The sequence below is a fragment of the Megalops cyprinoides genome, chromosome 1 (genome assembly GCF_013368585.1).
Source record: "Megalops cyprinoides isolate fMegCyp1 chromosome 1, fMegCyp1.pri, whole genome shotgun sequence".
In the NCBI taxonomy this organism is placed as follows: Eukaryota; Metazoa; Chordata; class Actinopteri; order Elopiformes; family Megalopidae; genus Megalops; species Megalops cyprinoides.
This window is the reverse complement of record NC_050583.1, coordinates 16,515,350-16,539,631: the sequence shown is the minus strand read 5'-3', so window position 1 is coordinate 16,539,631 and position 24,282 is coordinate 16,515,350. Positions and strand designations below refer to the sequence as shown.

General features: G+C 49.9%; 1 protein-coding gene across 6 annotated transcripts in view; it reads left to right on the top strand.

Annotated features, from left to right (window-relative positions):
- Nucleotides 1-24,282, top strand: part of myh10 (myosin, heavy chain 10, non-muscle) — a 73,935-nt gene that overhangs the window by 17,393 nt on the left and 32,260 nt on the right. For 2 of the 6 annotated variants that reach the window (XM_036529956.1, XM_036529979.1), the window contains exons 4-7: nt 16,363-16,390; nt 19,072-19,174; nt 20,090-20,119; nt 21,999-22,016. In XM_036529956.1, the coding sequence (XP_036385849.1) occupies nt 16,363-16,390; nt 19,072-19,174; nt 20,090-20,119; nt 21,999-22,016 (179 nt within the window). The remainder of the gene's footprint in view (nt 1-16,362; nt 16,391-19,071; nt 19,175-20,089; nt 20,120-21,998; nt 22,017-24,282) is intronic. The other 4 variants (XM_036529964.1, XM_036529987.1, XM_036529972.1 and 1 more) reach the window with 2 other exon arrangements.

Below are 24,282 nucleotides of genomic sequence, written 5' to 3'. Positions count from 1 at the left end.
TCGGAGAGGGAGCTTTATTGTCTCGGGGTAGTTGCCCCGCTGTCGGCCGAGGCACGCACATTCACAGGCAGCAGCAGGCGCAGTTATTGGGCCGAACAGGGAGCAGCCGACGCTCTCGCCTCCGTTTGGACCCGAGGGGGAAGAATAGCACAGGCTTTGGCTGCGCGTTGTTCGGGAGCCCCGCCCTCCTCATACTTTCCATCTACACGCAGATAAATATAGCGGCCTCCGGAGCACGGCGCTTTCCCTCTGCGCCCCCGGCGGGAAGTCCCGCGCGTGCGCAGACTCGCCGAGCGGGGCGGGGCAGAACCGGGGCTGGCACCGGCGCCAGCGGAATGAGGTCATCCCTGCCCTGAGATGTCCCAGCTCACGCCAGCGGCTCTGCCACCTCACGGGTGACGCTCTGCCACCTCACGGGTGACCGTCGGGCCTAAAGAAGGCGAAGGAGGCACCCTGCCGGCTTTCGGGCTGCCGGCTTTCGGCTTGCGCACCTCGTTTCCGATAAAGCGGCACGGCTCGGCAGTCAGCCTGTTCAGCTGCGAGGACAGATCTTTGTTTAAAGTGTAAACGGGCTTACCGCTAGCTCTGACACAGAGAATTTCCCGTAGTTCTCTTGTCTGTCTGTCGTCTCCTTGAAAGAGTTCACGAGGGTGGGTTACAGTCATCCCATTTAATTTGCACCCTGTGGTAAAACAGATCTTTTTCTGTGCATGGATTCAGCCACGATTAGTGGTACATCCCCATCCAGAACCTCATGAGGAATCTTCTACATTTCACTGTTCAGTTCTCTAATGGGAACTAAACAGTAGTAATACTATTGGTACTTTTAAAAAAAAAAAAAAAAAAAAAAAAATGATGCATTTGTAACCAATTTTTGGCTTTGGAGCTGCTAAGAAGGTTGCAGTGCGAGGGGAAAGTGCGAGCTGGAAATACAGGGCAGTGAGTGTCCGGAATGGTAATGCCCTTCCCTCGGTGACAGAGGCAGCCGAGCTGGCCTCTCTGAAGTGTTGCCACGGCGAGACGGTAGCACCCTGTGGCAGACAGGGTCCTCCTCTGTCCCGGGCTGATTAATCGCCCAGAAAAGGATGGGGGGGTGAGGAGCTTCCTGTGTGTTCTCTTTCCTTTTTTTATTAATGATCGCTGGAACGGCGTGCCTGGCTGCACCTCACCGCCTCTGTGAGATCCAAACACGGTCTCAGGGCTGTATCAACAACACCCAGACAACGCTGCCGCTCAGGTCTCGGTCTCCGTAAAGGATGATGGCGGCGGTGCGGTATTGTTTGCGTGTGTTTATGTAGCGAGGCAGGACGGAAGCGTTTAATGGAGCCAGCTGTGTCACTGCGGATTGGACAAATGGCTGGGGGCGGAGCAGCCTGATAGCCGAGGAGTACCAGAGTCGGGCCTGCAGGGTCTGGAGGTGTCGGAGCTGTAGCTGAGATGGATGTAGCACAACCCCCCCCACCCCACCTCCTTAACACTTAGAGGGTGACCCGTGTGGTGTGGTATAATAAGGGGCTTTGTGTGTTTGGGGAGGGCTCTCTCTCTCCTTGGTGCTCGATTCAAAGATGATTGTCGGTCAACTCTCCAGTCGCCCCGGCACACAGTCCTGATTCTGTTGCCTGGACCTCTTTCATCTACATATCAGACAGCTATGCCCCGCCCCCCTACACCCACAAGCCCCCTCTCAGCAGCCACACAGCAGAACAGCTCTGAGGATCAGAGGGAGCTGGCAGGTCAGCTCAGTGCCACAGACACTTTAGCAGGAATGTGTTTGTCTGATCTGAGGGGAGGGTGAGGGGTGCCGTTGGGTTGTTTCAGTCGGCTGACTGCTTTTCAAGATGTGGGGAGTCTGTTGCATCCATTAACTGCTTACTCAGACACAAAGTTACGACCCTCCTGGCCGAGAGCCATGCAGTGCTCTCTATGGAGGCTGAGCGAGATAATACTTATGTAGAACAGGACATGCTGTTGTCAAGGGGGCTTACATGTGTAGACCTGGTGAGCCAGACTCCACGCACTAGAGTGTGTGTAGACCAGCTTAGCATTATGTGTGCTATGCAAGACCACCGGAGGTGGATAAAGTGTTGTGGGATATTGATGGCTCGGTGTCCCCTCTGCTGCTACGAGCTGCGTGCCCTTCATGGAAGCTGTACCTGCAGTGAATAATAACACTCACCTGGCAAGATGCAGGGCTTTGCAGTGATTGCCGTCTAATGCGGAATGACCCAGACAGAGCCTGTGTAATGAGGGGAATGAGAGCGCTGCGTAGCCCGCCCTGCTGTGGTGGAGCGACCGCGGGGTGCAGCGCAGAGAGGAGGGGAGGAGGGGAGGGCGGGGCGGAGGCTGCGGGCCAGGGCTGGGTGCTGCAACCGTGCCCTTAAGATGACACTCTGAGTCACTTCACGAGACGTCCGGCTGTACGTGAGCAGAGCGTGAAGCATGAGCTCTCCCTGTACACCCCGTAAACCAGAGGACGGAATGTTGCGTTGAGCAGATAGCTCACATAGCGTGTGTAGCGGTCATGACCTTCCCGGAGCAGTGAGTAGAGCAGGGCCGATGACGGTGCCGGTGACCGCGGAGGTCTGAAAAGGTGGTGAGTCAGTGGTGGTTAACAGCAGAGCAGAGCGAGGCAGCGGGGGTGAAATCGCCACGGCCTTCTGGGTAATCTCTTTAAGCGGGACCGCGCTGGCCCGGGCCAGGCCGGGCGCCAAAGGATGCGCTAAGCCTCCCAGAAGGAAGCTGTCTGGCGCTAGGCCCTCGTCCCGTCCAACGAGCAAGACCTGCCGTCTTTGTATGGGCTTCACAGCAGCAGACAACGAAACTAGAGAGGGAGTCATGGTGGAGCCATGCTACGCTAAGCCATTACTATCTGCAGTGCAGCGTTTCCTGTTACACAACTTTCTATTTTTTTTTGTTGTTTGTTTTTGAGGTTAAATATTTGAAGAGTGTGTGGCGGGGTTTTGTTTGTTTTGTTTTTTGGGGATTTTTTTTTATCTGTAGTTATAATAATTGCAGATACGGCGTCTGCTCAGAATGCGGTCCCGCTCAGCGGATGAATGGCATTGTTTTTCACAGCAGTATCAAAGCAAGTGCCCCCCGGTCAGGGCGCATGTGCTCAGCACGCTGGAGTGTGGCGTCCTTTTGGGGGACAACCATTAGCGCAGATCACAGGAGGCATGTCAGAACTGCCTTTAATGGCGCGGACTGAGGGGTAAATGAGGTGTAACTTTCGCCAAGCGGGAGAGAAGGGGAGAGAGAGATTGTTTACCCGTTTCTTTACAGAATGCACACATCTGCTATTGATTACGTCGCTGAATGGTTTGCGTCATTTGTCTCATTGGCTTTTTTGGCTGCATCAAATGAGGCACAAGAGGCTAATTTTATCATTTCTTTAACATGTAGTCAGGAAAGGTTAATGCTCTTTTAAGCGAAACCATGTGTTTGGATGGCCTCGCCAGCTTGGCAGCTCACATCCACTGCTCCGAGGTCTCTGTGCCCAGCGCTCTACCAGGACGGCCGTGCCAGACTTTTCTGAAAGAGGGCGGGGGGGGGGGGGGGGATGCTTTTTGCAGAGCCATAACTCAAAAAGTGTGAGAATGAGGCCGTTGATCCAGACCAGCCGTTTCTCCCGGAGCCCTGGGAGGCTGATATCCCCGGCTCTGTTCTCCTTATACATCTCCCAAAAAAACCCAAAAGCCCCCCCTCCCCCCGTGACGATTCATTTATGACAGCCTCATTGCGTTCTCCATACCCGAATGGCACGGCTCGCACAGTATGGGGGTCGGGTCTGCGAGTTCGTCTGCTGTTGAGGGCTGTTAGCGGACTCCGCTGTCAGAGCGGCGCCCTCACAGGAGACACGGATATCAGCGGAGAATACATTCCTCAGAGCGGTTCCCAGAGCCCCGCTTTTCCGCAGAAGCCGCAGCTACCAGCGGAGAGCGCTCTCCTCAGAGCGGTTCCCACAGCAGCGCTTCTTCCGAAGGAGCCGCGGGTCTCCGCAGAGAGCACGCTCGTTAGCGCGGTTCCCACAGCACGGCCTGTCCGCGGGAGTCAAGAGGAGTACAGGCGGTGCCGCGGAGGACACCGCGGGGCGGGGTTTAACGAGGTGTACGCGCTGTCCTTTTGGACTCGGGAATTGCAGTACATTCGCGGCGCGGCCGTGGGTCACTTGTGGCCCTGCTCGCGCACGCGTGCTTCTCTTGCATGTATGGGTGTGTGTGTGTGTGTGTCTGTGTGTGCGCGCGCTGTACAGCATATGCTCTGACTCACTGCAGGCCCACCTGGTACCAATAAAGCCTGTAATGAACAATAGGGGGTTTCATTGCCGCATACTTTGAAGCAAATCCAAGGCTTTGCGTTCAGCTTTCAGCCATCCTGACAGCGCTGGAATGGAAGAGGGCATCCGGTAAATTATTGAAAATGTACCTAAAGAGCTGTTACCTTTCAAATACCCTTCCAGCATGTCATATTAAAGGCATGCTGACATAATTTCTCTATCTCTGATCTTGGAGTCCATCACCCCACAGAACCATTGAAAGTGTGTTATGTACACTAGTGAAGCAAAAACACTGTCGGTCACCTCCGCTGTTGACAGAGGGGGGAGGTGCAGGCGGACTGCAGTGCGATGCAGCTGCTGCTAGGCAACCATTACTGCTTTTGATTTGCAGGAGGCGGTTAGGGTGTGCGTACAGCAACAGGTGTTACGGTTTAGATGGTGTGCGCACTGCAGTAGACTTTGGGGTTTAGTGTGTCCACACTTTGACGGGCACTGGGGTTCAGGGTGTCCACTGTCACAGGTGTGAGGGTCTCCATACTGTGGTGGGTGTTCGGGTTCATGGTGTCTGCTGTGACAGCAGGCCTTTCTTGTCAGGCCCTGGATCAACCTCGGTCTCAGAGAAATGCAGTTTCTGTACCGCAGTCAGGTCTGCTCCATTACCGGAGCTTTTGGTTTTCTCATTTAAGTATCATCACTGTCTGACACATTGAATGTTTTATTAGCGAGAGCTGAAAGCCGACTGAAATAAGTTAAATGGAATTCATTTTCTGTGTGTGAGAGAATGTGCTTTTTTTTTTTTTCCCCTTCCCTGAGCTTTAATTGCGCTTCACCCTGCTGGGAAACACATGCTGAACTTCTGTCAGACCTCTCCCTGCCTGCCATTAAACGCAGCGCGATAGCGGGAAAAAAAACGGCTGAAAATCCAAAATGGAGCAGGGCTCCGGCCCAGGAGCGGGCGGCCGGGTTAATAAATCTCAGCGCTGGATCCGTGCGGAGGAGCGGGGCCGCGGAGCACTGTGTGGGAGGTTAATAGGGCCGGGGTGTGGGAGGAAGGAAGCCTGGACGGGGGGGGCGAGGTGCTGAGGGGATGAGACCGGCCCGTTTCCTCCTGCCCGTCCAGGCCTGGCTCCGCGCGGACCTGACACGGTGCAGCTCGGCCCGAAATGGCTCCTCTTTCTTTTTTTTTTGCGTTGTTTTTTAAACGCGGTTTCCTGGCAGTGCTGTGAGGCACAGGGGCTCTAATGAGTTCTCAAGGCCACCAAACGCACCGCGTCCCACCTGCGGACTGCCAGGCCGTGCCAGAAAAAGCACATCCCGCCATGCTGCCTGTCGCTTCGGGTCTGGAACTGTCACCTCCTGCTCTCCTGACATGTGCTGAAAACCCCCACACACGGCCGCCGTGACCGGCCTTGAGAGCATGACATCACGGCGGTCTAGCCGGGTCAGCATCCATCACCGCCTGCCCTTCTGTTGCCGCTGGCGACTTTTCTGTTGCCGCTTTTTAAACGTGCGCCTCCAGCACAGCGATGTCCCGCGTGCCGCGGTGCGGGGGCCAGGTGGCGGCTGGGAAGCCCCTCTCCGGGACGGCGGATGAGGTCATTGTCAGGCCCGCGCCGTGTGCGTTTGTAACAGACTAATAAAACATCCCTTCAGAAGACGTGGCCAGATTTCTGCCTGGTGCGGTCAGACAGCTGGTCCTGTTTTTCAGTCCCAAACATTAGCTGTCCACTCATCTGTAAAATATTTAATCTGCGCGGCTTATTGCGCCGTGGTTCGTACCGCACTGCAGTTCAGAGGAGCTTTGGCCGAGCGGGACTCACCGCTCCCCGCTCTCGATCGGGGCTGAAGCTGAAGTAGGCCACAGGCTTTGGCTCTGGTGATCTCCTCACAGTGGCTGTGATCCATACATGCGCAGTGCCCCGCAGTACCTGCAGTCTGGCTCTCAGCTCCTCAGTCATATGATTTATTATTCACCTGCTTCAAATGAAACACAGGTTTCCTGAACATGCGCAAGGTTCATTCGCCCGGGTCATGCATACAGAGACGTGATTAATGCCCAGGCCTCTGTACCTCTCCTTAAATGATACATTCCTCAGTTACCGCCCCCCCCTTCTGGGTAATCGTTTTCCCATGGTGGGTCATTTTTAATGTTGTGAAGTTGCGTAGTTGTGTCTTCCTAACTGATCTCTGTGTGTCATTTGATAATACAGCCCCAAAGCTGTGTCTTGTCTTTCTCAGTGAAAGTCTCTCCCGTAATGACAGTTTAATCGTTCGTGGGGGGAGGATTGACTGCTTGGAGTTTGGCCCGACGCGCACAGACACTCAGCAGCGTTTCGCGTTGTTTGTGCTATCGTGATTGCTATAAGTGCGGATGACAGTTACAGGGACCAGGCGCAGAAGAGTGGTCCAGGCCCCGCTGAAGCCTGGCCATTTCCCGTCAGAGGGAGCATTGAAAAGGCCGGAGCGGAGAGCGGGTCTGTCTCCCGTTACACACGGCCGTGGTGAGAAAAGGCAGACGTAACCGGGGAACATAACTTCAGGCTTTTAATGCGACTGCTTTAAGTGCCACTGGAATCTGGCCCAAAACGTTAAGCGCCGCAAGGCGTCAGATTCATAAACAGCGCAGACCTTTGTAGCGCTCTAATGAGTTTTTCCGATACCAGTGCTAAAGCGATACTTTTAAAACGGTACCGCTGCCTAAACGGTGCCTGAACTGATACTTTAAAAAAAAAAAGCACAAAACGACAGTCGACAGCATTAAAGAACGGCTTTTTTATTGCTAATATCACTTGTATCTATAACTTGCCTATTAGCTTTAAAAAACACATAGCATGGGGATAGCTGCTATTGCACAAAAAATAGCTATTCAATGTATCGCAACGGCTATACCACCCAGCCGTAGGCCACTCAAGCATTTAACCCTTTCGCACGTAACTTATTTTATGCTATGTAGCATGCGCGTGTTATGTTATATGGTTCGGTATGTTTTCATTAGCGTTATTAAGCCTCTCACTTTTCAGCGCCACATTTGCTATACATTTTAATGTTAAATTGCTGTTTCCTCAAAACTAAAATTAGCAAGAATTTTTCCAATCTCATGTTGTAATTGCACTGCTGTTAGCATACGCGCTAAACATCAAATCACACCGGTGTGACCATATGTGCAAAAGGGTTAAGTGGCACCGAAATCTGCGTTGCGATTTGGTCCAGTAGATACCGGTCATATAGGAACGGCACCAGGTTTTGGTACCCAACCCTACTTACAATGCAGATGGCAGATGGCTGAAATTGAGACAAAGTGCCGCGTTCATAGCGGACCAAAAGAATGGACATAGTTTAGTTCTGGGGTACATAGAAATGGGTTGCCATGGTGCTAAAATTACAGGCTTTTTTTGGTATGTGCTCAATTAGTTCTTTTTCTCTCTGACTCAAAAAACCAATGAATTCATGACCTCCTTCGAAGTTTCGCAGAATAATTTATAGGCTTATTTAATTGCTCTCCCAAATGCCAGAATCACACCTCCGGCTGTGTTTCTGTCCGTTTTTTTTTACAAGGCTACACCTCTCTTGCCATCTCGTGTTTAGCTGTGCAGTCTGCAAATCCCATAATCTTTATTTTCCTCTCACGCCTTCAGCTGTTTGATTTGGCGGGAAGAAGGGAGAAGGCATTTCCAGCAGGGGGAAAGGAGTGCTCCATACATGGTCAGCCACGGCAAAGAAAACGCACCGATCGGGAGGTGGGGGGGGACAAGGGGCCTGCGGCTGGTAGGGATGTGGAGTGGAATGTGTGGAATGATTGTGTGTGGGGCGGGGGGGGGGTGATGCATTAATCCGTCTGGTGGGGGGGGGGGGGGGGGGGGGGGAGCAGGGGTAAATAATTAGCGCTGGAGCAATCCCTCCCCAGCGTGAGACAGACCCCGGCTCCCGCAGTCTGGCCCGTGGGGGGAGGTCTGCAGGGGGCCGCCCGGCACCGGGGCTTGCGGATCAGCACGGGTCCGGGCCTCTTGGCAGGCCTCTGTCGTCCCCCGAGTCCCACAGAGGGGGTCTGCGGGCTGGAAGTATGGCATGTGCATCTCGTTGCCCCATCTTTATCCATTCATTCTTCAGTGTGATTTTTTTTCGTTTTACTTCTTGCGTTACAAAGCGAAAGAAACTGGTTAATCCTTCCACCACCTACCCCAGAGTGTGCTGTTTTTTATTAAATTCGCTCCTGTGTTTTTCCTGCATTGCGCTGAAGCCTGGCTATTACAGCCTGCCTTGGGGACTGAACAGAGACCACCGGCCCAGTGTGAGGTATGCTCCGACCATGTAAAATCCGCATACCCACATACAGCGTCCCCCTCTCAGCCTTCCCAGGGAAATCACTCAACTGCTGGTGGCTGCAGGGAGAGCTCGGCCGACTGGAGAAAAGAATAAGTGTGGGTTTTTCTCCCGCTCCTTGAAACGCCCATCCTGTCCGCGCGGAGGAATGCGGCGCTGGGAACCGCAGCCACAGTGGCCGTGGCGGAGTCAACTCCGCCTGAGAGATGGTGGACCGACCCCGGGAGGCTCCTCCTTCCAGCGCCTCTCTCTCCGGGTTCACTGAATGCACACGGAGCCGTGGAAAACCACAGCTTGCTGGACGATGGCTTGAATGGGTGGACCTTTGGCCTTATTTGTCACAATTCCTTTGATCACGGGGAAGTCGACGAGAACTCTCCCCCATTTCATCAACCATCAAAGGTCTGAGGCCCAAGAGCTGGATTACACATGGTGACTGACCAGTTTAGTATCCGGATATGGTCTGTCTTCAGAGCGTTAAAACTGAAGCAGTTCTGCTCTGGCTCTGTTGTGAGCTGCACTTGAAAGGCAAAGAAAATGATTCGGCTGTAATATCCACGAGCAAGATTTAGCGTAACGTTTAATCGTAGGAGAGTTAGTTAATCGTACTAGAGTACTATTTTTAATTACAGTGTTATTTTCCCAGTTGTTTTGCTCCTCACCACGTATCAGGTGGGAGAGATTAAGTTTTTGCTCAGGAGTAGGGCACCATAAGCTACACGCCCCCTCCCAGCACGCTGATCCCACGCCAACCCAGATGAAAACCTTGGTAATCTATGGAACCGACAGATGTCCGGACTCCGAGGGGGCTCGACAAACGGAGAGAGCCAGACCCCGGTCACAGATCCGAAGGGGTGTGGCCAGGGATGGCTACTGGGTCAGCAGGCCGAGCGGACGCAGCTCAGAGGCATGGCCCACTTCTCGGTGCCCTCTTTTCGCGAAACACGTTCAGAGCAGGATTGGCTTTCTTTGTATGATGATGGGCTTAATGCTGTTGAGGGCCGAGGCATGAAGAAAACTGTTTAATTCACAGTAGAAGTAGATTTCATCACGTCGTCTTTTCTCTCTTGTTAGTGTTTGCATGGTGCTGTGCGCTTTGCTCACTCAACAGATTTCCCTAGACGCGCGTATACGTTTTGTTCCAGAGGAGTGTGTGAGGTGTTGCCTTCCCTCAGGGGGCACATGGCCCGCGGAAGCGTGTTTGTCTGTTTACGCCGCGGCCGCTCCACACGGGTTCCCCACTTCAAAGCCCCTTTGTTAGGCGGCGCAGAAAAGAATCCGAGGGTTGAGCTGGGGAGTTTGCAACGACCGTTCGCACTCCATTGCTTCCTCTTAATGCGGGAATTAGTTGTCAATAGCAGGGGCTGGCCGAGGCTCAGTGTGCCGGCCGCTCACAATAAGCGCACTGTGGAAGGCCAGATTTCTGCCCGAGAGGAACGCCTCGTTTGGTGCCTTTGTGTCTTCATCCGAACACGCACGTCCTCTCCTCCCCTGCGCCCTATTCGCTTCTCAAAGTCTTCTCAAGGTTGTGTTTTCTTCTCTAAAATACATTGTTTTGTTTTGTGTATTGTTTTTTTTCCCTTTTTCCTCAGAAATCTATTGTGGCATCATAATGTTTGACACTGGGGATGATGCCCATTTGAATGGCCAAAGGTAGTTTGGGGGGGGGGGGGGGGTTGTTATGCTTTATGTCCCCCCCCCTCACTTAATGAAAAGTTCTGTAAGGAGTATATTAAGAGTCCTTTTAGGGGATGGAATGACCAGCAGCAACCCCAGGCCCTATGCGCTGTCATAGCTTATAAAAGCAGCGTAGGCCATCCATTGAGGGGCTCATACCTGCTATCTGACATCAGAAGTCTTATAAGGGAATGTCATTGTTTTTCTTTCGCCTCAACGCAAACCAGTTTAGCCTCTCCCTGTCTGAGTGCATACAGCATGGCCCCAGTGTGTCCTCTGAGTCAGCCATTCAGCAGAATAAAGTCATGTGCTGATGGAAAGAACATTAACGGTTATGCCAGCCATTAAAAACTGGACAGTTAATTAATGCCACAGAAATGACTGGTTTGTTTTTTCTCTCTGAATGCCCCCGATGGCTCTGTGCCCCCGCGAGCGCTTCTCGGTAATTGGTGGTTTACGAGCCGGAAAGCCGTGGAAGTCTGGCGGGCAGAGTGGGATGAATGGAAGGCAAGAGCCTCCTCTTTACTTGATTATCTCTCCCCATTTCCACTGCTGGGTGCATAGAGAGTGAGCTCACGGCCCGACCGGCCTGTCGGCTCTCCTCCGGTCTCCTCCGGGCGAGATAGGGTTAGGAATGCGGTGGGTGACAGGAACAGGGAAGAACGAGCTGTGTGTGTCTTTGTGTGTGTCACCCCCCCTCCCCCCCTGCCCCTCCGCGGGTTCGTCACACTCCGCTAAGGAAGTGAGGTCACCCCTTGGAATATCAGAGCGCTCTGAGGCAGGCTGAAAGCGGCCAGCCAGCGCTGAGGAAACCCGGGCCCTCTCTCCACCGCCCCTCATCCCTGATGAAGGCTCCAGCTGTTCCTCGGCCTGCCCCCGGGCCAGCCAGACACCCCGCGCAGGAACACCATCAGCACCACCCCGCTTCCCCGCTTCCTCTCGCGCGGAGAAAGGTCAAACGCCTTCGGATCTCCGAGAGGACGGGACAGCTGGGGTGTCCGGGGCCGGTGACGGCGCCGCCGGGCTGAAGTCATCCCGGGGGCCGGCCCGGAGGCCGCGGCTCCTCCAGCATTAGCATTCTCTGCAGGCGCGGAGGCTCACGGCTGACTGATCACCCTCACAGACACCGCATTATTCATGTATATAGAGTTTGCTGTGCTGTCGAGTTCGTGGAGAAAGCCCAGCCGTGCCCCCCTACTAATGAAGACAAAGCCCCCTTTTCGGAAAGAATAAACTATTCAGGTGGCGGTCCGACAGCCACGTTTGCTCCGGGTCCTTCCCATGATCCCGGCTCTCTGCAGCGCTGGGCTTGGACGGTCCCAGCGTCAGAGGAGAAAGTGTGTCCAGGGGTGTGCTGACGCGTCCTAGGAAATGGGCTCCCAGCCAGCCTCTGCGCCAGGGCAGTGAGGTCAGAGGTCACACCTCTGAGCTGCATCCGGCCTCCCTGTGTCCTGGGTCTGACTCGCATTCCCAGGGCGATTCATAATACCGATCCTCGTTCTGCATAGAAAGAGGACGCGGTCAGACACATCTGTAGTCACTGTTTGTTTCGGCTGAGTGTTAATAGGAAAGGAATGAAGACCGGTTGAGACGTCATCCCCTTTGCTGAAGTACCACACTGTGCTGAATGCAGTCCTAATAAGATAAATGCTTAACATTAAGCAACAGTCTGGCACGGCAGTACAAAACTTCTGCACTGTAGTTTTGCCTTGAATTTTCGCCATGTTAAAGAAGCTGCAGTTTGTTCAAGATAATATGAATAAGTGATTCACTTTTCTATTTAACCCCCCCCCCCCTTTTAACACAATAGGCATTGTTGGCATTGTTCTGGGCACAATGCCCCCCCCCCCCCCCCCCCCACTGAAGTCCCGCACTGGGCTGAGGCTTGCATCCCGAAATCCAGCAGCAGTAAATCCATGTAATCTCCATATCATTTGATCAAACATGGGCAGGTCCAGCGCGCAGGGCAGCTGACGTCAGTGGGGAGTCAGTCCGCCATCAGCAGCGGCTTAGCTGGCGTTGCAGCCCCTGCCCCGTTCTTTTCGGGGTCAGTCAGACACAGAGAGCAGATGAGCCATTGAGCAGACGCTAGCTTATATTAGCCTCTGAGCGATGTGTGTCGGTGGGCTGCGGGACCGAGCGGGCCTGCGCTCCCTGCTGGCCAACGCGAAGGGGGAAATCGATGGACGAGTCCACGGGAGGTCACATTGTTTCGTGCGGTGTACGGCCTGGCTCTGACATATACCTGCTTGCTCTCCCCGGACAAAGGCTTATTTTTCTGTGTGCTGGACAGGCTTTTGGCTGCATCTGCCTCCACGCCCAGAGCAAAGTAAAGCCTGAATGCCTGGGAGGATTTACAGTATGCGTCTGCTTGTTCAGCAGAACAGCATTTTACCGTTAGCCAAAGATAGAGACCAATAATGCTGCTGTCTGTGCCTGGAGCCAAGCTGCTATATTTTAACACAACATGTTAAATTCTTCTCTGGCCGCAGCCTGTGCAATCTCGGTGTTGATATAAACCACATGTTAATGAATCTATATGGTATGTTCCGCGCTCATAATCGTCGTTAGCGGTCAGGGGAAATGCCTAGGGTAGCTGAAACATGCCAAAAGGATGTGTAAATGTCGGGGAAATGCAGAAATATTCAAGGTCAAATACTCGTTGACGCAGAAGGTGCAGTTGTTTGCCCAGCCGCTGTGTAGGCGGTGGGATAAGCTTTATGTTTGTAATAAACACAGTAACCTGATCCCTGAGATATTGATCATCGTCAGTTCATGTAGGTTAATCTTCTAATGCACTATCCAGTTTCTCGCTCAGCTGCTTGCATTTCATACATGGAGTGCCCTCGTCCCAGTGATATGCTTCTGTCTACTTCAGCAGATTGAGAGAACTCCATCTGAGTGCATTGTGGGTTGCACACATTACATTACATTACATTATTGTCATTTAGCAGATGCTGTTATCCAGAGCAACTTACTTATGTTACGTTTTTTTAACATGTTATCCAGAGCTGGATATTTACTGAGGCATATGTGGGTAAAGTACCTTGCCCAAGGGTACGGCAGCAGTTCCCCAGTGGGGAGTTGAACTGGCAACCTTTTGGTTAGAAAGCCCTGCTCCTTACCGCTATGCTACACTACCGCATGCTTACCCTTTATCATGTGGCAGGTTCAAAAGTGCTTAATTAACTGTGGCACGGACAATGAGGTTCTTTAGAGAACAAGCTGTGCTTCCTACCTTAATGATGCAACGTGCATGTATTGAAAGGAAACTCTTGTGGGCAGTAGTCATCTCGTCGGTCGAGTCGCCCCAGCACTGGAAGAATGGGTGCATTGTGCGGTGGTGTAAGAGCCGCGGGTCAGAGAAGCCGCGGGGGACGGAAGCTGCAGGCCGCGGCGGTTGGGAACGGGGTTGCCGTCCCAGAGGTTAATGGAGGGCCCGGGTCGGCGTGGAGCCGGTGACCAGCGCCGCGGAGCAGAGCAGGGTGTTTATCTTATCTGTGGTGTTCCGGCTCTGCCCGGCATGCGGTGCCGATGTGGGGGCCTCGCCGCTGCCCTGCTGATACTGGAAGCAGGATAAGGTTTCCCACAGCTGAGCCCCCAGAACCAGCCCTGTGGCCTACACTGCCCCCCTTTCCATGCGGCCCCACCCCAAAATGACTGGAAGACTGTCTCTTTGTGGGACAGTGTAGCATACTGGTAAGGAGCAGGGCTCATAACTGAGAGGTTGCCGGTTTGATTCCCCACCGGGGCACTGCTGTTGTGCTCTTGGGAAAGGTACTTAACCCACGGTTGCCCCAGTGAATATCCAGCTGTATAAATGGATAATGTAAAAACCCATGTAAGTCGCTCTGGATCATGTCTGGTAAGTGACAATACTGTACTGTAATGTAATGTGTCATGTCAGACCAGCACCCATGCTGGTGTGTGCGCGTCATGGTTCTGTGGTAGGATGTTCCTGGTAGGTTTGTCTGAAGGAAAAGGACAGGCCTCAGGGGCTGCTTGTTTTGAAATCGTTCAGCCCTCCCTTTAAACATTCTCTCCGCTTCGTGCCAGGACGACCGTTGTCTTCCCTGCAGCGGAACCCGCACGGCCGCGCTATTTATTGAATCAGATGTCCTGCACGAGACGGGAGTCTGTTTAAGTAGAAGATTGAATCTGCTGATTTCCCCAGATTAGAGCTCGGCCGTAATCATGCCCAGCTGGGCTGCTGTTTGCGGAAGGACCGGTCTGCTGCTACTGCTGCTGGGACATTAAGGCCCGCCATTATGGGCCTGTAATGGTGACCCCGGCACCCTGTAAATTCATATACAGTAAGCCCTAATACCCTCTTACCCTTATCCTGCTCCTAGATTAAATATGAGCAATTATGTTTAGTCACTGAAACTCATTTGCAGCTTTGGCTTAACCGTATCTCCAACGGAAGTGTTATTAGGTTATGTTCTTGAGACGTTTCGTGGAAGCAAATGGTTTTATCCATGTGGGGGCGCTGTGGAACAGAATAACTTGGCTGCTTTTTTCCCTCTCCTTCTCCATGGTCATTTTGAGAATGGTCAAGGTTAAGAGGGGTCTTTCATACCTGGTCCTACTGGAATGATGCTCCTTGAAAATTGAAATCGTGTTTTAAAAAGCACCATGGCCCAAATGAACACTTTGTGTTGAATTTCCTCTCCAGCAATGCCTCAGGCTCTCATGGCAGCTTCCTCACGCAGCGATGTGGAGGGCGGACATGTGAGGCTGGTGCGATGCCTGTGTGCTGAATTAAGGCTGGGTCACAGTCCACTGTCAGGCCTAACAGGATGTGACTCCATTGTCACTTCGGATGGCTTCAGCCTGAAGCGCTCTGTCCATTCATTTGGCCATTAATTCAGCCGTGCCGACTTGCAGTCAGAACAGGTCAAAACACAGCCTCACCTTTACAAAACATATCCAAACCTCGACTCAAAGTTTTGCAAAGGTTTACTCTGGGGAAACATTTTTTTTACCTGTAGATTATATTGTGTTGCTACCAGGCTGACTTTCAGGCTGAACGGACCCTTGGTATCAGCTCGTGTGAAATATGTATACATCGCAGAGAGGGTGTACTGGATATCCCCCACAAAAATGACTGAATGTTAATGTGAACCTCTCTGAGGGTGTCTGTGTAAGTGGTGGTTTAAAGATGCTATAGAGCAGTCTGAGGGTGTCTGTAAATAGTGCTTTAAAGATGGTGAATGTCGCTCTTAGGGTGTCTTTGTAAGCGGGGCTTTTAAATATGGTATAGCGCAGTCGGAGAGTGATTGTAATTGAAGGTTTAAAGGTGGTATGGAGCAGTCTGAGGGTGTCTGTGATTGGTGCTGTAAAGATGGTGTTGGGCAGTCCGAGGTGCAGAAGAAGGAAAGAGGCTTCATGGAGGAGCAGTCAGAAGCGTGAGGGAGCCAGGCTGTGTGGGCGGCTCCAGCGGAGACGGAACAGCTGGGCGAGGGAGTTTCCTGCAGGCTGAGGCCCTCGCTGCCCCGCCTATGGAGCACCCTGTTGGCTGTACCCGGTCTAGTGGTCTGTGGGACTCCTCCTGTCTCCCTGGGCTTCCTCAGCAGGACATTCGGCTCATGGTTCTGGATAGACTCCCTATTTTTCAGGCCCAGATGAGACACAGCATGCTTCTCTCCAGTGCAGCGGTTTGGCTTGGGTCCACCTTAAGGATCCATTTTCTGTCTTGTCTTGTGCGTGTTACGCCTCAGCATTTCTTGAACCTGAAGAGCTCAGTGACACTGGGTTTCAGCCCTCTGTAGATTGTAGATAGTTGTAACTGTACTCTATCAGTACGCACATTTGATTATACATTCAGTAAAGTTGGCTTTATTCCTGCGGTGTCTTACTGTTGCCAAAAAACATTTAATGTTATAAATGGTTTAATGTGTTTGTACAGCAGGTAAGCATGGTGCAGGAAAAGAGATCTTAATCATCATGTCATTGTGATGTAACAACGGAATCCATGAGTTTGCATCCTCAGAAAGTACAGGATGCGAAGCCGTGAAGTCTGCTCGTTCACGGAGACAGAATACTCTGGGCCAAATGCTGATGCTGTGTTTTTTTTGTTTCTTCTGCAGATCGGGAGGACCAATCAATTCTTTGCACGTGAGTAAACTTGCATCCGTTCAGCAGGTTTCTTTATGCAGTCAACTGAATCTTATGTTGATAGTCTGCATATTAATTATCAGTTGACTGCATGAATGTCTTTTGTAATAGTTTATTGTTGTTCTAGACTTATTGTTCGTTGTAATACAGTATTGTAGCATTTTATGGCTTCCTGTTATTTTTATTGGAATCATAGCCTTGCTCATGAATTTCATGTCCCTTTTATGACCTTATTAAGAAAGACCAGGATTTCAAGTACATCTGTACCACATTGTTTGATTTCAGTATGAACTTTCATGTGCCTGTGATATTCTTCAGCCACTCGCTGGATGTAACTGATGGATGAAACGGGTGTCTCCATGCTTGGCCAGACCCTTTCCTGCCACCTTAACGTGGAAAATTGGCTCAAGGTTTTGCAGTTTCAGCCCTTGCAGCCCCAAGCTGCTGGAAACGGTTCAACGGCACAGGCTTAAAGTTTAACCTCCAGGTCTCGTCGAATGGGGACACTGCAGCAGGGTCAGGAGCAGTGCTGCGTTGGCCTCGGGTGCCCTGTTGAGGCTGAACTAGGCCAGCACTCCCTTAAGAAGCAGTGCCACTGGATATGATGATTCGCGCTGTTTTTCAGGCCAAATTAGGGGAATTGGCTCATGGGATGCACTAATATTGCGTAACTTTTATGGTTCCATTGCACAAGTTCTGTGGATTGCCCTTAACTTTGTGTTCCTGGAAGTGAATGAAGGGGAAAAATAAGCTTGATTTATACTCAGATTCCATCCTCTCACACCAAGCTTTTTTTTTTGAGCAGAGAGAGATGGGCTCATATATTTTGTTCTGAAGAACTGGAAACTCATCCCGCCTTAAAAGGAGCTCTGAAGAGCTGAGCTGACGTGTTGAGGGGGTACGCATGGAGCCCTCGCAGGGGAATAAGAGGAGCTGTGAAATGTCTGGCATTTTTGGTGCACAACCCCTGCCCTTGTCTCAGGCCCTGATATCCGTAGACAAGAATGCCGGTAAAGAAGAATGTCAGTGTGGCATCTTGACATGAGTTCATGTGACAGTCTGCGCGCGGACGCGGCGGAGGAGAGTCTAAAGAGGCGCATTGCTAATGCATTACTGAGGCTACGGGTCATCCTGCCCCAATTTAGCCATACCCCCAACCCACAGCTCAGACCTCCCACCCCCCCCCCCCCCCCCGCCCACAGCCACCCCCCCCAACACTGTTTACCCAGCAGCGAGGGGATGCTATGCCCCACAGTGCCTAAAAATAGACCCCACAAAAGGCAAAAGCCTGTTCTTTAAGCTTTTTTTTTTCTTTATCCTTTTGCCTCCAGTTGCAAGGTCCCTCCCGCTGTGTGAACGGGCTGTGCAGGGTTTCCGCATGTTCAGAACGAGGCTGTACCAAAAAAAAGACCAGACCAGAACATTCTTTACTTTGAGTTATCCTATTCCAGTGTGATCAGGACTGCAGGCACACATACTGGAAATGGGGTTATTATGGCCGAGATAAAGCAAACAGTTTGTTCCTAGAGCACTGCTGCTTGGATTAGACACACACAGGACACTTTGTGTTTTCTGAGGGGCAGAGCAGCCTGTGTGTGTGTGTGTGTGTGTGTGTGTGTGTGTGTGCTCTCACAGTGCGTTAAAGGGGTCACATGCACTTGAAAATGCAGAGCCACGGAGAGACCAGGGCCGTTTAATGAACTCGCATGTCAAGTCTGTGAAAATGTGCCTTGTTTCAGCTTTGTGCTCCGCAGACTTGAGGAATCTCGCACTCAACAGTCCGAAGGCGAATGCCAGACTCGCTGACACACTCGTGAATGCCGTCTTCTCAGAGCTGTCACAAAGCACGGTATTTACACGATACCGATATGGTCACCTGGAGACATGCCCGAGCGCCACATTCGTTCATCCTCCCGGCATCCTCCACCCTGCCAGAAAGTCAAAGGAGGATGTGAAAATGTCGCAATGTTTTCTCTGTCAAAGCTCTAGAAATGGTGCCCTCCTTACTCCAGTTTGAATAGATAGATCATTTACAACACAGTTAAAAAGGACTGAATATATTTTATGTTTAAAATCTTTAACATTTGAGTATATTTAATGTTTTAAGCATGGATTGTTCATTTAAGAACACGGTTGAAGGATTAGAGTTGCCGTTTTGGGGTTAAACCATTAAGACAGCATTCTACTAGGACTCTGCTGATTGCTGCTTATGGTAAAGCCGCTGGTATGCGATGCGTATTGACTTAAAATTCCCTCGTAGAGCGGGAGCTCGGCTCGCAGGGCTCGCGGAGCAGCCTCGCCTTCCCACGGACGCTGCCATCTGCGCGAGGCTGTCATTACTGTGGGGCGAGAGCAGATTCTGCCCGTCCCGAAAAAGAGCCCCCAAACCACAACTGCCGAAAGCACGGCAGGGAAAATAAACAGCGAGGTTGCGCACGCTTCGATTATCAGCTTCGTCTGATCCGGGCCCGTTTTGTTTTCTTTTAATTTTCAGGTTTTTTTTTTTTTTTTTTTAGTTTCTTTTAGAGGTCGGGATGAATTTCTTTGAGTTTTTACTGACGGTAAGTGTTAAGCGTTGGTTATTGAGGAGATGACACGGCGGCTCGAGACAGGTGTGTCTGGCAGCGCTCAGGTTCTACTTTGCCAATCGTATTTGTGCTGTTGTTCTTCTCATCTCGCAGAGGTGAATCGGGTGCTGGGAAGACAGAAAACACCAAAAAGGTCATTCAGTACCTGGCTCACGTCGCTTCCTCCCACAAGGGAAGGAAAGACCACAACATTCCTGTAAGTTTCGGCTCCCTCCCCCTGCATCCTCGCGCCCCCGTCCCTGTCCCACCACACACGCACGCACACACACACACACACACACACCCCTCCCCTGTTCCTCCATCTCGCTCTATACGTCCTCCGCTGTCTGTGTCAGGATTGACGTACTAATATGTGGAGTCGCTTTTCTAATGAGGCGCTCTGGAGCGGAAACGAGTGCATCCGCGGATGCAGGAACGACAGGGCGGTCCAGAGGCCAAACTGACCAGTGCGTTTCAAGGTGTCCTCAAGCCCAGTGCCTTTCACTGGCCCTTGAGAGAGGGCAAACCTCTGAGATCGCCTTGAAATCAAAAAGTGTTGTTTATTTTATTTTTGCTAACCTTGTTTTTGAAGCGTTAGCGGTATGACTTTGCAGCATTTCATGGAATTGACTTCTTTAAGATTAACGTCACAGTGCTGTATTGTCTTGTCACAGTGAAGCAGCTGCAGGCTTGCACATCCCTCTGTGTGAGGTGATGTGACATAACTGAAGACTGTATCAGAAAATAGGCCTGCTCCCGCTGCCTTTGAGCAAGAAATGTACCTGTAGAGTTGAATACTTGAAGGGGACCATGGTCTGTTCCCTTGATTCCTTGATTTCCAGTCTTATTTTCTTATATGTAATTGGAGCATGATGTGATTTATTTTTCTGTAACAAGTAAATTGGTATCAAATGTATCAAATGTCCAGCCAAATGTCCTTCACGGAACAACTCCCAGGTGCCTTTAACAGTGTTGTGCATACCCCGAATGTTAAAAGCCCGCCAGCTTTGATTCCATGAAGTGCGGTGTGAGTGTGGGGGCGTGGCACACGGCACCAGCAGCGGGGGGGACGGTGCGTGTGCGCGAGCCCCCTGGCCTCTAACATGTGCATTTGTTTATTTGCAACAAACAGCCTGAATCGCCTAAACCAGTGAAACTCCAGGCAAGTCTGCTTTTATTTTCCCCCCCCACACATGTCTAAATGCATGCCTCTAACTCTGCGCTATTACATCACCAAGGGTCAATGCAAGGCATTTGTCTGCTCTGGTAATATTTATCCTCGTACATTTTAATCCAGTTCTCAATGACAGCCTAGTTGTGCTTCAAATAAAGTCAGGTGTATTTTAAAACATACACCTCTGAACATTTTTGTAAATCTGTACAATAAGGGCAAACAAATTCTGCAGATTGACCTTGTTTCGTAATATTTTGCAAGGGTTAGTAGTCATTTAAGGTAAAATGTTGCATGCATCTGTAACCTGTCGTTCTTTTGTTTGGTATTTATAGTTGTTCCTGTTTCTCTTTGCGTATTTCTCTTTAGTCTGCAAACCTCAGTGTTTTATAAATGCATTTACATTCTCATACTGTAATCCCTGCATGTGTTTGGGTGTTTTGAGGGTGACAGCTTTGATTGTGGGTATCTGTCTTCTTTTCCATACCCGATCACCTCTTTCTCACTGTATACCACTGTACACCATCACATTTAAGATGTTAATTTTATAGCACTGTTTTTGGCAGCTTTGCACACTTCAGGAATGTATAATGATTATGTCTATGTATAAAAAAAGATGTGTAAGAGTATTTGGTGTTTATTTCTGCAAACCATTTTATGTTTGAGTTGTGTGAAGAATGTGTTTTAATTGCTTTTGTGTGGCACCTTCTCTCAGTGAAGTCCTTTTTACTATGCATTAGTGTTTTATTTTTTGCTTTAGGAATCAAAATTTCAGTTTCCTGTCTTCACCGGGATGTTCAGAACGCTGTTTATCATTTCAGAATAAGTCATTTAAATCGCTTAAATGCAAGATTAAAACATTGCAGTTTTAAGGCACAAGTGGGTCACTCTGCAGCAAGCGTCACACAGATTCCAAAAATAAGAACTAGGTTAGCTTTTGGTGCTGAAAGGAACTGGCCAAGACCAAGGAGCAGTCAGTACAGCGCACCTTACTTTTTACGGTCAATCAGACAGGACAAAAAGAAGCAAAACACAATACAAGAAAATAACCTGTTTCATGCTAATTATGAATTTTCAGTATGCATTAAAGTTTGTCTTTAAATTTGGCTGTTAAGGCAAAGGCTAAAGAAAGTGTCTGTCACCCTAATGAAAATGCATTGATATTATCTAATTTATCTAATAGATAATCTAAATTATCTAATTTAGCTGGTACCAGCTAAGAGAAGAGCATGCCATTTTTTTAATATTATCTGTCATATCTGTTCTGTATATTCATTGAAGACTGTTGTGATCCACTGTTTCTATTAAGCAGAAACATTTGTTTCAAAAGATCTTTTTTATTATGCAGTTTCTGTACAGCATTGGACAATTTCTGAAAGAAATGTAGTTAAGTCTCTACCTTTGAAAATGACCTGTGAGGATTGCTTATGAATCACTTCAGTGCTTGTTTTCAATCAAATTTCACACATTTTTATTTTTTTAAATATTCCTCCATTCTAGTGAATGAGGAAACCCGTGCTGTTCTATGTCCAGCTTGCTGTTCCTGGAAGACCTTGGTGCAGATCCATAATACTTAAAACTGCAAAATATCATGTTGTCTGGTGATTGGCAAACTGATTCAGCGTTAGTCTGATGAAAGTTTGCTTCACTGTAAAATGACTGTTTGCAAGCACAGCCCATATTTTATTGCATTGACTGTATAACTAGCATCCACTTATTTACTTGAATGTTTGATACTGCATCTTGTCATTTGTTGGGTTTTTTGGTAAATGTCAAATGTCTGTTAGTACAGTATGCTGTTTTTTATGTTAATGACCATTAACACTTGTTTATCTTCATCATAACATTTGAATGTGCCCATTGACCATAGAGTGGATCCCTGTTCTATGTGAGTAGCATGTAGTCCCTCCCTCTCTTGCACTTGATTAATTACTTAAATTCTCAATGGGCAAAAGAAAGGCGATGCTGTTGGCCTAGCTTGTCTCCATCAATAAACATCTGCTGTTTCCGTTGTTCATATCTAACACCTGGTTGGCCGCTTGCTCTAATTCCCTGCATGCTTGCGCTGTTCACCCAGCCTCTTGCTTTTTCCTGGTAAAGATCCAACATGGAAGCATTCTCTGAAACCCGATCCTGCATTTGGAAAATGTTGCACCCCGAAAAAAAAAAAAGCTGGAGAGCTTCTTTTTTCAGATTTGTTTTTTTCCCCCCCTCTCTCTTTGGTTTTCCAACTAAATCCGGTGATTTTATGAGGCCGCTCTGCCTCTGTGCTGCTGAAATGCTTATAAGCTAAAGACGCGCACACACAGGAGACGTTTGTATGTGTATACATACATTTAATCAAGCTCTTGTCAGCAGTTCATCTGTAAGGTCTTTGCTGCGTCCAGTTTAGCTCTTTTGCAAGCTTGCCGGAGGAAAATGGGAGGGAGGACCAGGCCCTGCCAAATAACAGTCTCATTAAGGGGCCTCTTTGGTTTCCAAATAGCTGGAGTATGACGTGGTGCTGAGTGTGAGGACAGCCCAGGCCACAGGCTGATGTGGTGTGGGTTCGTGTGGTGCACAGGTTAATCTGGCCTCCCCATAGAACCAGCCTCACAGCTGGGTTGCTCCACACAGGCAGGCAGAACACAAGTAGGTACTAAGTGATAGAAGCCTCCTGCGTAGTAAAACCCAACAAAGAGGGTCTCGTGCATCTGGAAATGCATGACGTCGAAATAATTGTGCATGGTCCATGCAGCTGTTCCCCACACACCATCCAGGTCGCAATTGCCAAAAAGTTCTCTGTCTCTTCAAGAGAAGACCCCACCCTTTTCCAAGAAAAATTGATTTCTACACAATATGTGACAAGCTAACTAAAATAGCTGCCAACGTCATGATAAACTAGGTAGCAAATGTCAACTCGAGAGCTAACAGATTAATTAGCAGATTAGTTAGCCAAGCATTAACCACTGAAAAATTATATTAAGTTGCTTGTAAGATAGCTGTTTAAGTAGCAATCTAGCAACGCTAGCCTCTTGCAAGCCTGATTGAAGTAGACAGCCAAGTATTAATTAAATGCAAAATGCATTGCAGTGCACGCAAGCTTAACTAGCTGCCTCAGTAGATGGGAAATCTTGCAGTGGGTCCTTGCATTTGCCCCCTAGTGGATGTTGTAGTGAACCCTTCTTTGAAGGATTCATGGATGTTGGTAGTATGTGTGAACCGGAGGACAACATTGTGATGTCAGAAAACTTTTAGTGAAGGTACACATTTGCGCTGAGTAGTATGTGGACCCCTCAGGGAGGGATTACTGTGTGACTTTGAGATGCAAGGGCAGTGTGACCTGGGAGAGGATGAACAAAGTGTGCTTCAACAAGAACCATCACCATCCCACAGGAAGACGCGCATCTGTGCCTCAATCCCAAACCATAAACGCCTTTCCAGTCCTCCTCGGGGCAGGCAGCTTTCCAGCTTATACACACTGAGTGTTATTACACTAGCAAGCTTGGAAGGGTCCTACATTAATGTTAATGAACAGGCACATTCCTCTGCCTTCTCCGGAGAGATTCATGGGACAGTTTAACTGCTGTCATGATGATGTCCGCTAAACCGCTCCGAAGCACTTTTCTGTGAACCAGTACCTGAACAGATTGTAATAAGTGCTTTATATTGTGATAAGAAGGAATGGAGATTTTTCAAGGAATAGGTCAAACCCCAGTGAGATTACTCTAAAGATATATGGTATTGACCATACTTTATTAACCGCGTTTTCAGAATGTTTTGTATAAATATTGTGTTTGGGAGTTATGCCTTTGCTTTGAACTGGGAGCGGGTGCTGCAGTTGGCTGTGAAAGGTCTGCAGAAGGGGGTTTCTCCTTGGAGACCTGGGCATGAATTTTAGCTTCACGGCAGCTGTTCCGTTTTTCGCTTCCTCCAACTTTCCTTTGAAGCGTGGTGCTGCTGCTCCATTTGAGCGCTGAAAAAGTGATCTCATTTGGTAAAACTTCGTCACAAGGGATCGAACTTCATCTCACCATCTCTAACCAGAACGGGGGCGGTGCGTATCCGTCGGTCACAGGCTATTTCTGTCCTTCGCCGCTACCGCCATTAGATTTAGCGCGGTTCTAGAAGGAAGAGGGCAGCGTTGGTGCCGGATTGTCTCTCCCTTTCTCTCT